General features: G+C 48.7%; 1 protein-coding gene across 3 annotated transcripts in view; it reads right to left on the bottom strand.

Annotated features, from left to right (window-relative positions):
- Positions 1 to 3,268: 3,268 nt before the first annotated feature.
- The window catches only part of Wdfy2 (WD repeat and FYVE domain containing 2), a 213,207-nt gene continuing 200,502 nt past the window's right edge, over positions 3,269 to 15,973 (bottom strand). For all 3 annotated transcript variants that reach the window (XM_060391295.1, XM_060391294.1, XM_060391293.1), the window contains exons 8-12: positions 15,020 to 15,125; positions 12,371 to 12,472; positions 11,207 to 11,337; positions 9,323 to 9,431; positions 3,269 to 8,140 (exon numbers count right to left, since the gene is read on the bottom strand). In XM_060391295.1, the coding sequence (XP_060247278.1) occupies positions 8,111 to 8,140; positions 9,323 to 9,431; positions 11,207 to 11,337; positions 12,371 to 12,472; positions 15,020 to 15,125 (478 nt within the window). In that variant the 3' untranslated portion in view covers positions 3,269 to 8,110. The remainder of the gene's footprint in view (positions 8,141 to 9,322; positions 9,432 to 11,206; positions 11,338 to 12,370; positions 12,473 to 15,019; positions 15,126 to 15,973) is intronic.

Raw genomic sequence — 15,973 nt, 5'->3', positions numbered from 1 at the left:
GGTTCCCTCAGCCTCCAGTATATATGAGTTAACAGTTACCGGGGTGCAGGAGTGCCTCCGCAGTTCAGCCGTCAGGAAGTTGTCATGCTTCTGTATGTAATACCACCACACTGGCTGGGTCACTCAGCTTAGATGGGCTCCTGTCTCAGGTATGCTGTTATCCTCTAGGTCTGGGTTGGGTAGAAATAGATTTTCTAGGAAAAGCCACACAACACTGAAGCCGGAAGGTAGGGTTGGGACCGAGTTTCTCAATTCTTCCTTCTTCGTGGGAGATGCCTGGTTCCACCTGTCTAGGCACCCACCTTCTTAAACTGCAAGTTCACCGGCTTGAAAATGCCACCATTTTGACCTGTCTCCACATTCTGCATCTCCCAAGCCCACTGATAGGATCTGACGTCTGAGTTACTGTGCTTGTGGCCACATGTTGTCCCATGAGAGGAGACGCAGAACATCTCCATGCTGGTGGCCTGTCTGGCCAGAGGCCCTAGAGGGCTGAGCAGACCCCAGTAGGTGGTCACCTGAGGTCCGAGGAATCCTGTAGAAAGTTCTCTTCATAAAACTCAGGGTATCTCAAGTTCCATAACAAATACTTTTATCTGTAACTTAGAAAATGAGGGCCTGCCTTGGACTAGATGAACTTTCTCTAAAATCCTGAGGTCTCTCTGGTACCCCTGGCTTCTCTAGGGACAGGTTTTGTTCCCCGGCATATTCCATTTAGGCACACAGCTCTTGGGTGTGATGAGAACAAAGATGCTGGTAGCCAGAGTGCTGCCGAGTCCCTTATACATCCAGGTACCAGGTACCTTATGCTCTGGGTACCAGTGGGACAGGGACAGGCAGGGCAGACACCAGGTGACTGCTGCTTCTAGCTATGGAGAGACACAGAAGGAATAGAAGAATCCTTTCTTTAAAAGCAAATACCAACAAGTCCTGAAGTTCACAGCCCGGATCTGACAGAGGTTAGGTCATTAGAGAGAGATGGCCAACACGGGGGCCTTGCGAAGCTTATGAATTTAGTGGAAGCATGGGCAAGTCACTAGGAGCTGCAGAAAGAGGGGTGACCTTCCAGGTATGAGCTGATCCAGATGTGGGTGCCCAGAAACCTGGGGGGACACAGGGACCCAACACACTCCCAGGCTGACACACAGCATTTTCAACCCAGCCACAGTCGGGGCCTTTGAAGAAAGGCTCTCTGGAATCAGTTCTGAACAGGTTGGGTAAGTGCTGTTTTGAAATAAGAATGCTCTGTGACCCACTTCACTTTTTGATATTTTAGGTTTTAAGAAAAACCAAACCAAAGCAAAAAGTCAAACCATACAAAATCCCTTCATTTGCAGACACACACTCTCCAGCTTGCCTCCTCCTCCCAGATGAGGCCAGGGTTCCCTACCAAATTGGGGGACAGACATTACTCTCCATCCACAGCACAGCACAGTAGTCACTGTTTTCATTGTGCCTTCCTTCTTTGCAACAAAGCGGGTGACACAAAGTTGGGGTGGCAACTTGGCCTTAATGGTGTACCCTCCTGCCCATGGTGCCTGGGGATGGGGCTGCCTCCTAGGATCCTGTGTGACTATACCTAGAATCCTGAGTGAAGTGATTCCTTCAACTGTTTTGGCTCAGTTTTGGGAAATGGTCGAGCCGTAATTTTGATCCCTTTCTCTTATCTTGATGAACTTGGCAGGTCTAACACGTGAACTGCCCCTGATTCCTACCTTGGTGGTGGGTGTCTGGGAAGCTGACCGAGATGCAGAGGAGCAGGAACTGGCCAAAGCAACAACTCAAGGGCAGTAACGGACCCTGCCCGTTTGGAGCGTTCACTGTTCAGATTTTGTGTTCCTAAAGTGGAGGTTGGAGATGGATCCAAAGGGAACATGGCCCTCATGGACAAGTCAGTCCCCTTTCTTTTACTGATGACAGCCATATGTGCTCGCTTGAGTGACCTCTGGGTACTAGGTAATGGAAGTCTCTCCAAATGTCCCCCTGCCACCCAGTCCCGGCTGCTACCTACTGGTCCTTAAACCTACCTTGTTCTGGACTGTGGAAAAGGAATTCACTGAAATCTGGAAACAGGACGGAAGTAGGCCAGGCCTCACCCAGTGCAGGGCCAAGAGCAATGGGAAAATGCCAGAGGTATGGACTAGAGGTTTGAAAACAGGCTCCTTTTCCTGCTACTAATGTACCAGGGTTTCTCATGTCTAAATCTCTCATTTCTTTGATTTTTTTAAAAAATATTTTAAATGAATCTATCAGTTTGAGGGGACTCCTGTGTCCACAGGCTGACCACTGGGCAGCTGCCTCTATGCTCTGGTAGAAGGCCGTGCATGTCTCTGACAGGAGTAATAAAACGAGGCCTAGCTGTAAAGCTTCAAGAAGCACTCGGCCTTTGGGCGAGACACTTAAAAAAAACAGGGACAAAACCAAAAAACTCCACTTTTCAGATTTTCTGGGTAACTTCAGAGCTGGGACAAAACCAGCCGATGCATTTAAGATGCGCTTTGTACAAGTTCTTGGCGGCCACAGTGCCGAATGCGCCTCATCCCCACAGTGAGATGCTCAGCTGTGTTCCTCCCTGCTCTTGGAGACGTTCCGATGCCGATGAATGCCAGGGGATGGCAAGGAAGGGGCTTCTCTGGGTGAACCTGCTTGCTGGGTGTGTGTCAGCTCAACGGTTGGGGCACGGCCGAAACCGACTATCTACTGCGCTGTCTCCTTCCCGTGGGCTTCCTGCTGTGCCGTGCACGAGTAGTGCTATGAGGCTGGACAGGAGCAGGAGCCTTGGAGCACTAGGGCAGCCCAGCCACACCCCTCCCCAACTCTTCCTCACGTGGGTCTTTTATTTCTTTGTACCTATTTTTTTTTCTCTATCAAGGGGACCTCAGGAGTTTTCAACAAGTTTCCTGGCTCTACCTCAAGAAGCAAGGAGGTTTCTGACTCTGTGTACCTCAAGGGTCAATGAGGTTTCTGTCTACCTCAAGGGTCCTGATTCTATCTACCTCAAGTTCTCGGTCTTCACTTGGAAACTCTACCACACACAGAAAATGCAGCCTACATTAAAGAGAAACCCATGGCTGCGGCCCATGTGGTACACTCAGGCTGGTCAACAGTGGCTTACCCAAGGTGCCAACTCTTCTTGAGGTCTACATGGCCAGGTGTAGAATAATCGGGAAACTTCCCCATCCCTCTTTGATGGGTCACAAGGGTAGAAACAGTAAGAGTTGCTAGGTTTATACAGTCATGCTTGACAATGATGCAACCAAGACGGTAGGCAGGTATTCAGACATTTATTCTAAGCCACAGAAGCCGCCACTCCGAGAGGCGTCCGTTGGAGATGGCTACACATACATGACAGGCTGGAGGGCACGATGGCGGGAAAACAAGAGACATTCTCGGGATACAGAATCTTCTCACTCAGTACCACCTCATCGCATTTCGGAGGTCAGCATCACCAGTGGCGGGCCTGGTTGGTGGGATCCAGTGGCTCTGGGCCCAGCAGCTGCCGGAGGGGGTTGGCTACAGCCACTGTGGAGAGACCCATTCTAGCTTTTAGCTTCAGGCTAACAGCATACTTCGCTGGGCCCCAACTCCTGATTTTTTTCTGGAAAGAGACACCCATAACGTAACAAGCCCATGGCGACCACATCCAGATGTGGCCCAGGTGGCAGCTGGGCAGAGGGAGGTACCTGATTATGATACATTGACGGGTAGGCACGATGCGGGCCTAACACCTTCCTGCTGTCCAGTTAGTAACAGTTTTTACACTTGTGCAAGACTTTTCTCCTCCGCAAATGACAACACCTTGGAAGAGCCATTTAAAATGCAAAGCAAATGGCCTAGGACACAAACAGACACAGCACAGTGGAAAGGGTGATGGAAGTGGTTTGGTCCATGCTTCACTCTGGCACAGGCTATGAACAAAAGGGTGCATATCCACCTGAATGATAAGGATACAGAAACAAAGCAAATATACAGACAAGGCAAACTGCTTTCCCTTTTGAAACAAATTCACCCTCATGTGTCCCAAAGAACTAAGAGGGGGAAACACATTAATATCTAAATCAGATTTAAAATCTACCTTTTGAACCAATATAGCTTTCCTAAACGATGCCTCCCCAGTCACACATTCTTAGCCCCTAAAGGTGAACACTTTGAGGTATCTTTTAAATGAGATACTCCTAACAACTTCACGATCTTTTTCTAAAACCACACCCACTAGGCTTCCTAGGGAAAAGCCTGGAAAGGAACTTGTGATCCGGCCGTGTGTTTTCACCTGCCTGAGTGAGGCTGGCTCTGTGACTGATGGTAGTTTGGGTCAGTCCTGCGACAAACACCATTCACCGAATCAGAGGCCCAAGTCTAACAGGGACCCTAAGCACTGCGACAGAACCCATGCCTCACTCGGAGATTGGATCACCTTTTCCCCTGACCACTGGCTGTGGCGTGGGGAGTCCAGGGGAGGCTCCATGCAGGCAACAGGCACGCTCCCCAAGTCAGCCTGGAGGCTTCTGGTGGGAGTGCAATGTCCAAAGGTGAAAACACAGACCTAAACCCCTGAGGGTTGGCGTGTGGTTCTCGGCTGTCAGGCTGAGCTACAGTTCACGGGAGCACACAGGCTTTTCCTGGCGGGACCCGACAGCCTGAAAAGGGGGCAGATTTGCTGACTTGAGTGTCATTTCACCAGGCTGCCGAATATCCACCTTTACACCAGCAAAAACCTGACCCAACGGTATTGTAAAGGAAAGGAAAATAAGCACACTTTTGGAAAAATGCTTTTCTTTTGCTTTAAAATATAAATCTCAGTGAACAAGCTCACTCATATACAAATATATATATATATTTAAATACTATGAAAAAGCAACACCAAAGGCCCCTCATTAATGCATATTTCTCTGTACTAAGTGGGGCCCATGGTTCAGAGCTATTCTTTTGCTTTAAAGCTCAAATTCAAGCTTTTTAAGGATTGATGTTAAACAAAAATATAGTATGCTTTAAAAATACGACTCTGAGATGCTGAAAAGGTGGTGTTTCCATCACAACAAGGGACACTGTAGGCCCAGGCCCTGTGAAGCGGCCGTTAGCCAGCAGGACAGCGGTACTCTAGGGCCCTGACTGTGATCCGAGTTTGACCCTGGGACGGTCAGAGGGGAATAATGTGGGAAGGGGGTGTTGACATGCAGATCAATAGTGCCAACCGCCTTCTGGTAGAACATGTTCCTACTCGTAGCCACAGGCAGGTGCCAACATTTGCTCAAAATAGTGTCAAACAAGCCCAGAGACTTCTTGCAAGCAGCAAGGCGCTGCGCCTTCTGCCTGTCACACGGCTATGGGTAGTAGCAAAGGCGGTTATTCCTTGAATGCTCTTTGAGATTCTCTTGTTTACACTTCATCTCTATCTAACTGCCTGGTGTAACTAATCTGGGACACCTGAGGTCTCAAGATTTCCTCCCAATTTAGCAATTTTTCTAATTTCATGAATTATTCAGACGATTAAAAGAGAAGCATATTATGTTGACTGACCTTTTATAAAATGACACAAAATTCCAAGCACTTGTTTCTAAAACCAGTTTTGCTAAGGTGGAGGAGACATTCAGTCCTTTCCTTTGGAGAAACTAAGAGTTTAAGATGCACCTCATCCACTCACTAGGAGGAACCTTTGCAGACGAAACCTCCCTGCTTCCCAGCATGGCTGCAGCCATTACCAGCCCCAGAGCTGCGGTTTCCACAGCAGAACAAGAACTGGACAAGAGCGAACTGGACAAGATGACTGATTTGTCTTTTTGTTGTTTTTTTTTTTTTTTTTTTAACCCAGAGGAGAAACAAGCCAAGCAGCTCATGCCTGACCGGTGAGGTCAAATGCTCACACGCCTATCAGCACCAGCATGCACTTCTCTATGGGTTAAGAACACAGAGGAGACAGCAGGCACATACAAGCATTCACAGTATTACACGCATGAACAGTTGCTCTGGTGCACTCTTCCACGAGCTCAACGGCCACATGTGTAAGGAGAGAGGAAAGCATGGAGCAGCGGAGCCCTTGGTTTATCTGTGGTGCACAACCATGACTTTCATCACTGTGAAGTTTCAGCCTCTGGGGACTCTTCAGGATGGGCTGTGGCCAGGATGTGACCACAGTGGTGAGTAGGGTCACCCAACACTGTAAAGTGTTTTAGTAAAGCTAATCCAATTCCCAGGAGTCTGAAATCACCTACACATAACTGGGAAGCCACACAGGCTTGCCGGGTGCCTGAGCATTGGCCCCCCTCATCCTGTATTTCCTTCCCCATGTTCAGTCATGCTCAGTCAAGCCCCGGCTCAGACAGACTCACTTCCATTTCTGATTTGTAACACACAGTTCTCCACCAAGTAGATTGTAGAGCCTAGCAATCAACCATACTGTCAGTATTTGAACATTTTAGCTCTCACTCCCTTCTCAAAGCTCTGCGATGGAGCGATCATGCGGAAGAGCAGTTCCAGCGGCCCCTCGGAGCCTAGGCAGCATGTCACAGAATGGGCCGTTGAACCAGTGGTGATGACTTCCTGGGGCATGTCCATAGTTCTGCTCTCACGGAAGAGCCGCCAGGGGTGTGGCTGTGTGAGGTGCACCCTAGCCTTGCTTCCTGGGGACAGCAAGCAGAAGTGGCTCCAGACGCCTTGTCCTGGGAAGCACTCCGCCGGGTCATGGGTGCCAATGGTGGTATCCAAGAACGGGTACTATTCCTTCCTCCAGATAGAGAGGCGATGACGACATGGAGGAGACTGCTTTTCTAGGAACACAACCAAATAACACAGGGCCCTCTGTGCCAGGAGACACCGGTTAGATCAGATGAGAGCAAGATATTATGGAGGTGTGACATGGAGAGAGAGGGCAGGGCAAGCAACCAAAAAAACTGATCTGTTCCCCTCCCTGACATTCCTGATGTGTGCAGGGCTTAGGGGGAGGGCGGAGGAGGGGCGGGACAGCAGTTTTGGGGCACAGGCTTGCCACTATTTTTAATCCTATCTTGATACACTGAAGTGAGTCCTTACTGTACCTTATCAAGCTGGACTGATTTCCTTAGGAGTTCTGTTCGTTTTAGTACCTCAGTTTAGGTCACACGCAGGCTTCACAGCAAAGTGCACATTAACAGAAAGATGCTTAAATACCTGATTTTTAAAGGGAGACTAAGTTATGAATGGTGAAGAGAGCAGTATTCTAATCTTAAAGTGATGCATGTTCGCACTCAGGGGCAGCGGCACGTAGGAAGATGCACCGTGAAGGCTCTTCCTTCTGGGGCATGGACATTTCTGTTTGCCTTTCATGTTATGAATAAAGGGAAGCTACAAAGAAAACAAAAACAAAAACAAAACAACAAATCCCCACAGTCCAAAACGCAAAAGGCTCAAGAGGCTCTCACTGAATTCTGAGAGAGGCAAGCGCTGCAGGGCGAGTCACGTGACCTGAGTCCTGGCTGGCGGTGGACGGCAGAGGATGCTGAAGCGGAACCGCAGGAACCTCCCAGAACGCTACTGCTCCCCACAGGTGACTCAAGAGGCCAGCTGTCGGACACACAGGGCTTTCCAACTCTCATCTGCTAAGGCCGCGAAAGCTTCAGAAACCCTGGAACAAACTGCAATCGCACATTCTGGCGAGAGGCAAAGGAAGACTCAGGAGGAGAGACTGCCTCCTGGTACATGTTGACGTGAGGGAAACGAGGAGACTGCTTTTTAACGACACAGTGCCTTCAACAGATGGATCTCTCAGTCTCTCTCTCTCTCTCTTTTTTTTTCCCTTTTTCTGACACAGAAAGCAATGAGCACAATGGACGGCTGAAATATGGAAGCCTAAACATCCCACACAGATTTTCTAATATGTTCAAAACAATGCGGCACAGCCAGGCTGTAGAAACCGTTCGATAAAAAAATATCTTCTTTTATACTGTATGGACAACTGCAGAGTCCTGGGAGCGCGCCTTCATTTGCTCACTGCAGCGGTGTGGGGGGAGGGGGCGTTCGCGCTGAGTCTTCAGTTTCTCTCCCTGCTTATTGGTCTACTTCACTTCTCCTGTAATGATCTCATACTCAAACAAGTGGCTCTTTAGCGGGAACTGTCTTCTCGGCCCTGTGAGAGCCATCACGACACTACCGGGGTCATATCCCACAGCTGCGGAAAAGGAAAAAGAAGCCAAGGATGAATTACGGCCAAACTCTCCTGAGGATGAGCAATGCGCAGAATGGGCTCAACTCAAAGTGCTGTTTGTTTGTTTCCCAGCTGTCAAGCAAACGCATATTGCACTAGCCTGACAACGCATATTGCACTAGCCTGACTTCTACATGAGTGAGGGCGGCCGACATGTCACCCCAGCTGAGGAACATAGAAGCATATCAGATCCTCTGAGGAGAGAGGAGCCAGCCCGAGCCGGGCATGTCTTTTCAAAGACTTCCTGGGTGACCTTGCAATTAGTTCTCTGAGACGTCAAAAAGGAAGGGCCAAGGCCCCAGAGTTTGCCCGAACCTTGCTTGAAGTCACTTCTAAGGACTTCATCCTGCTGCTGACTCCAAGACAGGCCAGGGTGACAAAGAGCGGGCCACTTTGCCCTGGGCCTCTGCTGTGGCCTACCATGTCAGAGGCCCGGACAAACACTCTTGGAGTAATTAATCTTGGTAGGAAAAAGCTTATGCATTACTTGGTGACTGATTCCAGCTGTGCCTTCCAACCAACATTCAGTTCAAGGCTGCTTGTCTCACAGCGTGTCCCAGGCAGCAACCCCCCCCCCCCCCGTAAACCTTCATCAGTGTCCCTCAGGTTACTCCTATAACTTACTCTCTAGGATGTGTTTAGGTGTGTCTGTGTTACAGGACCTCAAACACCACTACCTCCATACTTCCTAGTATTGCCTTCCTTCCTTCCTTCCTTCCTTCCTTCCTTCCTTCCTTCCTTCCTTCCTTCCTTCCTTCCTTCCTTCCCTCCTTCCTTTCTCCCTCCATTCCTCCCTTCCCTTACTCCCTCCCTTCCTTCCTTCCCTTCCCTTCCCTTCCCTCCCTCCCTCCCTCCCTCCCTTCCTTCCTTTTTTGAGACAGGGTTTTCTGTATGGCCCTGGCTGTCCTGAAACTCAGCTCCACCTGCCCCTGCTAGGATCAAAGGTGTACCCCACTGTGGCCTGGTGCTAGTATTGTCTTTTAAAGATCATATCCTAAGTAAGTTATCATGCCCATGGGGTGCTGAATACGGAAGAATCTCAATAGCGCTCAGTTCCATGGCTAACCTGAATACAGCCCCACACTTTTGATCCTCCTGTCTGTATCCAAGGCCCAAGATAGGGAGCTCGACAGGACGGCACCTTACCTTAATCACTTTGTCAGTTCCGGAAGTCAGCAGCCATCCCCTGGTCGCATCAAAATGGACATGAACTATGCTGTGCTTACTGTCATGGAAGGTGGCTGTGGGTGCACGCCTGGGAGGAGCGAGGAAAGAGGGAAAGGTGGACACGTGGACGACGGGCATCCAGGGTGGGCTTACACTCTCATCTTTAGCCTAACGGCTAACAGCTGCTGCCCTTCTTGGCTCTGTCCCATGACTTGGCTATTTATTTTGCATGCATCATGCATGTGCGTGAGCGTTAAGTACACAGGTGGAGGTCAGAGAACTACTCTCAGAATTGGTGCTCTCCTGTTATCTCGTGGGATCCGGAGACTGAACAGATGTTGTCAGGCCTGGGCTTAAGTGCCTCTACTCACTGAACCGTCTCGCTGGCCCCTGTTACATGACTTTGCAAGGTAAAACGACTCTTCTGGTCTCCAGAATAGGAAAGATGAAAGCCCCGAGGGTCCTTCAGAAAGGTTTGCTGTTGTATTGGCACCCGTGGAAATCTCTACCTGTGCTTTGAACAAGCATTTTAAAGAGCACAGTACCTTTGCCAAGTCTGTGCTCAGGAGGAAGGAATATACTCTGGCTTTGCCTATTTCTCTTTATTAAAGTTGTTAAAATGCCTAAAACACGACTGTCTGTTTAACTGAAGATCATCCATGTTTTCCTCTATTTTCCACTTGTGTAACTGCAAAAACAACTTTAAAAGATGGTATTCTAAAGCTTTAATAAGTCACATATATGTACGTACATATGTGTATATGTGCCACGTAAGTATCTTAATACACACACACAGCATTGACTGTTTTGTGTTTTTTGGCCAAAGGCTTTGCTGCTGATCTTAGTAAGAAGGCCCATTGGCTGCCCTGGCACTCTAGAGACAAAGTGTAGAGTGCTTGTCAGAGAAGAGGCAGAAGACCCAGGGCTGGGGCTTGGGCAGGCCAAGCAGGGAGCCCTCATCATGGTTCAGGGTCTCTACACTGCAGTGAGCTCTCAGAACATGGTCGTCTCTTTGCTATGGTTGGATCTATAGAAAAGACTTTCAGAAGTAAAATGATCATTGTAAGTGATTTCAGCTTAAGTAGAAATTCCTTAGACTCGGCTCTGTCTTGATAGAATCGAACTTGACCATCTCTCAGGCCCCTGCAGTTCTCTCCAATGCTCAGGACTCTCCTCATTAATCTCCTCATGTGCTTAAGTGCCAACTACTCAGTGCACATGAATACCCATTTCAGCCAGGGCATCTTGCTGTGTGTTTGCCAGGCAGACGTGATCTGACTGTACTGCTAAGTGTCGGGACAACGGGACACAGGTTATCCTCCTGCACCTGCTGGGGCAAGCTTGTGTCTGTGCATTTCATCGGCGTCTGGGGAGTTTTCAGTTCTCACAGAGTTGCTCCTTCCAAATCAGAGCTAAGATCTCAGGACACCGGGCAGAGTGCACTAGCCAAGAGGTGGCATCTGGGACCATCTCCATCCTGGGAAAATGGGTTCGGTTCTTCCCAGAACCTGACAGCCTAACCTTTGACTGACCCAACATCTGTAGAGACCTCAGCCTGGGTACCAGGGCAAGTCCTGGCTGTGGCTTCCCTGGGAGGTTCTCAGTGAGTGAGCAGACAGCTTTGCTTGAGGGCATCTGCTACAAACACAAGCCCTGAGACTATTAGGAGCCCAGTGGGGAGTTCCTTGAGCATATCCCTTCTTCACCTGCCTCTCGTCATCACAGAAGCATCTCCGTGGCATGGGGCTTTTTCGGCTGCCTATACTGTACCCCAGCAAGCCAGGCAGGTGGAGTCTCTCTGGAGTGGAACGCTCAGGCTGGGCTTTGTCCATAACCCGCAGGGGGACAGGGCTCGGAACTTACTCTTCGTCTGTGATGGCCTCATGGCAGCTGTCGCAGACCCGCACTTCAAACTCAAAGCCCATGAGCGGGATGGAGGAGCGCTTGGAGCTGCACTTGCCACACACGGCCTTCCCACACTTCCGGCAGTGGTGCTGGGGGAACAGGGAAACAGGCTGCCATGGCGCCGGCTGCAGCGCTCACACACTCGTAAACTGACCGCTCTCGGGTAAGACACCAGAGCGCCCCAGAGCTGGCCATGGTAGCATAGTCTCACAGTCCCAGTGCTGGGAGGTGACGCCAGCTCAGCTCCCAAGTGTTGGAGGCCAAACTGGGATTGACTTGTGTCTTAGGGAGAAGGGTTTAGTTTATACTGATGAAGGTAAACAAGGATATTTAACATGACTGTACTATAAAGCGCTAAGAGGATTACAGAACAGTTATCCCCAGCAACTCACTGAACACACACCATGCCAGAGCATACTACACACCCCACCACAATGCAACAGTGTCCTGAAACCCACTGAGGGCATGCCAGATCTCTACTCCTTTGGATTTTGGTCTCAGTTCAGAGTGGAGACTTCTGGGAAGCATGCCTTTCCTCTTCTGTTTCCTATTCTCCATCCTCTTCAACCATCACTGCTGTAAGCTAGACACAGAGGAAGCACCCAATGGCCAGATCTTAGAGCTGGCTCACCCGAAGAGTGCCACCGTCAGAGATGACAAATCTGACTGAACTCTGATTGAGCCCATTATCTTTAGCTCTAGCAACGGTCAACTGAGGTGATTCTAGCATTTGATTTCCATGGGGAAGACCAGACCAGACCAAAGAACCAGATCTTGAAGGTGCTGTGTTCGAAACAGATCTTAAACAACTAAAACCAAGTCAGATGGAGGGAAAGTGAATAATTAAGAAGCAGACATCCTCATGTGCTTTCCTGGTTGGGAACCAACAGGAGCTAATGTGATGCCTCTAATGTAAAGTATATCTCAATAGATGCTGTCAGAGTTTTAAAACTGTAGAACAAGCCACTAGGACACTAGCCTACCAGGAAGGGGCTGCAGGAGACATGGAGGCGTCACAGTTGTAAAGTCACTTACTCTACCACCCAAGGGCACCTACTTCCACGACTACATGGACAAGTCCCTTCCACGTGACCACCCTTTAAGAGAGCACACGCCACCTACCTGCCTTAGCCCGATTTTCTTACTGTCCCACATTTGCTTGAAGTTCCAGAAGAAAGGCTGGTCACACTTTTGGCAGGAATCACTGTCCAACCACTCGGGGGTCTTGGAAAAACAAAGCACAGAGCAGGTCACAGTGAGAAGCGGCATGGACAAAGAAACCACGGGCACTTCCAGAATCTGGTCATATCCATCAGAAACAGTTGATTCCTCAGTCAGTCATGAAAGTATACAGAAGGTCTGTTAATTGTCAGGTTCCGAGCATAGGTTACAGTGGCGCATAAAAAGAACCTACAATCACAGGGATTGTCATGTATCAGGGAGGATGTCATGAAGATAGTGTTAGTAACCAAAATGTCTAAGGGTGTAAAAGCCTAAGGGAAGCGGAGTACTCTGGCAAGGCTAACAGAGGCTCTGACAGGCTAGGGGTTGGAAGGTAGACCAGAGGCTCTGTCATAGGCTGGCGGTCTCCATAGAGGACGGGTCGGCTGAGACCTGAAGGGAGGAGGAGAGGCAGTGGGGGCTGAGTGCAAATTCAGCACGGCTGGGAGGCAGATGAGGGGAGAGAGGAAGCTGGAGCGAATGGCAGGGGTCACACCTCGCAGGCTCCTGACCTTCATGCTGAGCACTTCTGTCTGTATCCTCTAATCACATACGGTGCTGTATAATCGCACATCTCACACACACACACACACACACACACACACACACACAGCTACATACACTCATCACACACACCACACACACTTCCACACATACATGCACATATGTCTGGGAGTCAAATGTATCATAGGCTGTCTCTGCTGAGAGCATTCAAGGGGAAAAATGGAAACATTTACTAGGATTCCATTTTTTATCAACACGGTTTTTGCAAATGCAGAGGAAAACAGAAGGATGGCTGTTTGCCCACGTGGAGAGGTTTTGTTAAGTTATGGATTTTTGGGAGTATGGGACTTCTCGATGGTGGTGTCACGGCTGACAGACCTGTGTTCTATTTGTAAAGGGGTGTTTTTGAACTAGATTTAGGCAACGGCCTTCACTAGCCGTACAGACAAACACAGCGTCGCGCTGACCTGTACCCAGCCATGCAGTGTGCCCCCTCACCTGCCCCATACTGTCTTCCGTCTGCCCTCCTAACCCTGACTGCTGCCAACTTCCCGTTAGCACTGACAACACGGCAACCGCTCACACTCACCCTGCTCCTACGCCTGGTGTTTCTCAGCCTGAAACGCCCCCAAACCTTGCAGTGACAGCCTGTGTGAGCCCCACTGAACCCTTCCTTGGCAGCCAGTCCCAACACCCCTTCCGAAACACCTACCGCCGACCTTCTGTCTTCCCAGTGTTGACTGTGATGTCATTACTGATACCATTTAATACTGCTCTCAACTTTCTAGAAAGGCTGTCAGCATTCAGGTTAGAACAAACCTCGCTACCGTTAGTATCCCGCAGCCTCTGCCGTACGAAGGAAGCAGTTCCCAGATGCTTATAAAGTATGGGGTTTGCAAAAGATGGATGGAAGCACTCCCACTGCTCGTCAGAGCTGCCAATCAACAAGATCTTAACCCACTGACACGTGCTCAGTGTTCTTATATAGGCATGTCAAAATGGCTCAAAGCTGGCTCCCAGATGCTTACTTTCATCTTTGGAAACAACAACATTATATTTCTCTGGGCTGTTCTTCCATTTAAAAAAGCCCCCCAAAGCCAGGCCTGGATTAGGCCTGACGGTCCTAACTCAAAGCACGTCAGGACAGCCCCCAGTTCTAGGGCAGGCTGCTTAACATGACTAGCATGGGTTGTAATGATCCCAGCCCGCATACGGATGGTGCCAACTGTAGTTTTCAAAAGCAATATTCTAGATTTCCCGACTTTCTACCAGTAATGGCCGTTTTAATTAGTTACTAATAGAACTCCTGTGGATTAATGGTTCCGCAAAATAAAGCTGTAATCTTCCTAAGCATTTAATTACTGGCATCTGAGGGCATTACATTGTGGCTAACATCGGGACGCTCTTGGTCTGAGACTGAATGAGGGGATGGGAAAAAAAAAAAAAAAAGAACAGTGAAATTACGTTTGTCGTTAAAAAGTGTGCCTTTTCTCTTTATTTCTCACATCCTACAAGGAATAAATTTCAAGAGTGTTGACTGTCAACCAGAACATTTGCCCAGAATGATTCTAGGTCAACAGAAAATGGCTAACTTCAAAATATTTGTCCAGGGAATATTCAGTAAACATATTAGTTGTTAAAATGCTTATAGATTAAAAAACAAAACTAGTTTAAAAGGTGCCGTGGTAAAATTTAAATCTGTGCTTAAGATGAAGTCTCAGCCAGTGGTGGGGGCAAACGCCTGCACTGGAGAGCAGGGGCAGGCGGATCTCTGTGAGTTTGAGGCCAGTCTGGTCTACAGAGCAAGTCCTGGGCAGCCGGGGCCACACGGAGAAACTCTGTCTTGTTTTTAAAAAAAAAAAAAAAAGAGGAGAAGGAGGAAGAACAGGAAGAAAAAGAAAGAAGGAGGAGGAAGAATATGTATCTCCATTAAAACCAAACTCAGGGCAGTTACTCCTTGGGAGTTTTCTCACTTATGACACAATGTATCTTACATCATGGCTTAATCAGGAGGGGAGCAGAGTCAGACCTGCCCGCCTCACCTACCTCCTGCCTTTCCACATCCATGTTCCAGACGACAATGCCACCGTCCCCGCCACACGAGATGAGCTGCCGCGTGTGCTGTGCATAGGAGAGGGCCTGGACCTTGTCACTGTTAAAGAGACCAAGAGTTGGTTCCAGAGAGCAAGAACAGGCTCCACATCACAGAGCCCACCGATGGCAGACAACGCCTGAACCTTAGCAACCAAGGAGGAGCTAGGAATCTTCACAGCCTCTTCAACACGCTAACGGTCAGACCTAAAATGAGCTTAAATGTTGCTTCAGCCTTCGCAGGCCCAGGAGAAAGTACTTTTAGTGAGTTACCAACACTCAAATAAGAGGCGATTGCTGACCTGGTTATAAGTGATTGCTAGTTCTCCCTTAAGTGGATTTACGTGTCACAGTGGAAATGTCTGTGCATTTGCTTTGCTGGTCTCTAAGACGCTTGTAGAATAAGGCAGTTCTCAATTGTCTCTATCCCCCCTCCTCCTGATTTTCTCCATGAAATGTCAATTAGTTACCTTGGTAATTATTACAATTAAAATGAGTAATTAAGACTGTCAGCTGGCGCCAGTTGTGGTAATTGCAGATTTATTACTTCAGCACTAGGGAGGCAGATGTGCTGGGATGAAAGGCCACTGTTGAAGGCCCTCTCCTTACTTTATTTTCAGCATACTTGAGGAAACCAGAGAACCCTGATTTAAAACACTGGTAAAATATTTACTGTATTTAAAAACTAAAACAAGAATAAAACAGATTCATTTGAAAACCACAATGAGGAATCCACATTCCACTTGGACATTCTACATATGATGTGGGAAAAATAATTTTCCAAACCGGGAAAATCGTGGAGAGAAAAACCCACTGTTTGATGTTCTTGAAAGTTCTCCCACTGTCTGGCTTTAGTGGGACACAGATGTCCAGTCTCCTGCATTCGTTAACACCACTCAGCGTTTAGCC

Source organism: Meriones unguiculatus, chromosome 9 (genome assembly GCF_030254825.1).
Source record: "Meriones unguiculatus strain TT.TT164.6M chromosome 9, Bangor_MerUng_6.1, whole genome shotgun sequence".
NCBI classification, from domain to species: Eukaryota; Metazoa; Chordata; class Mammalia; order Rodentia; family Muridae; genus Meriones; species Meriones unguiculatus.
The sequence above is the reverse complement of the archived record's forward strand: the minus strand, read 5'-3'. Positions and strand labels throughout refer to the sequence as shown.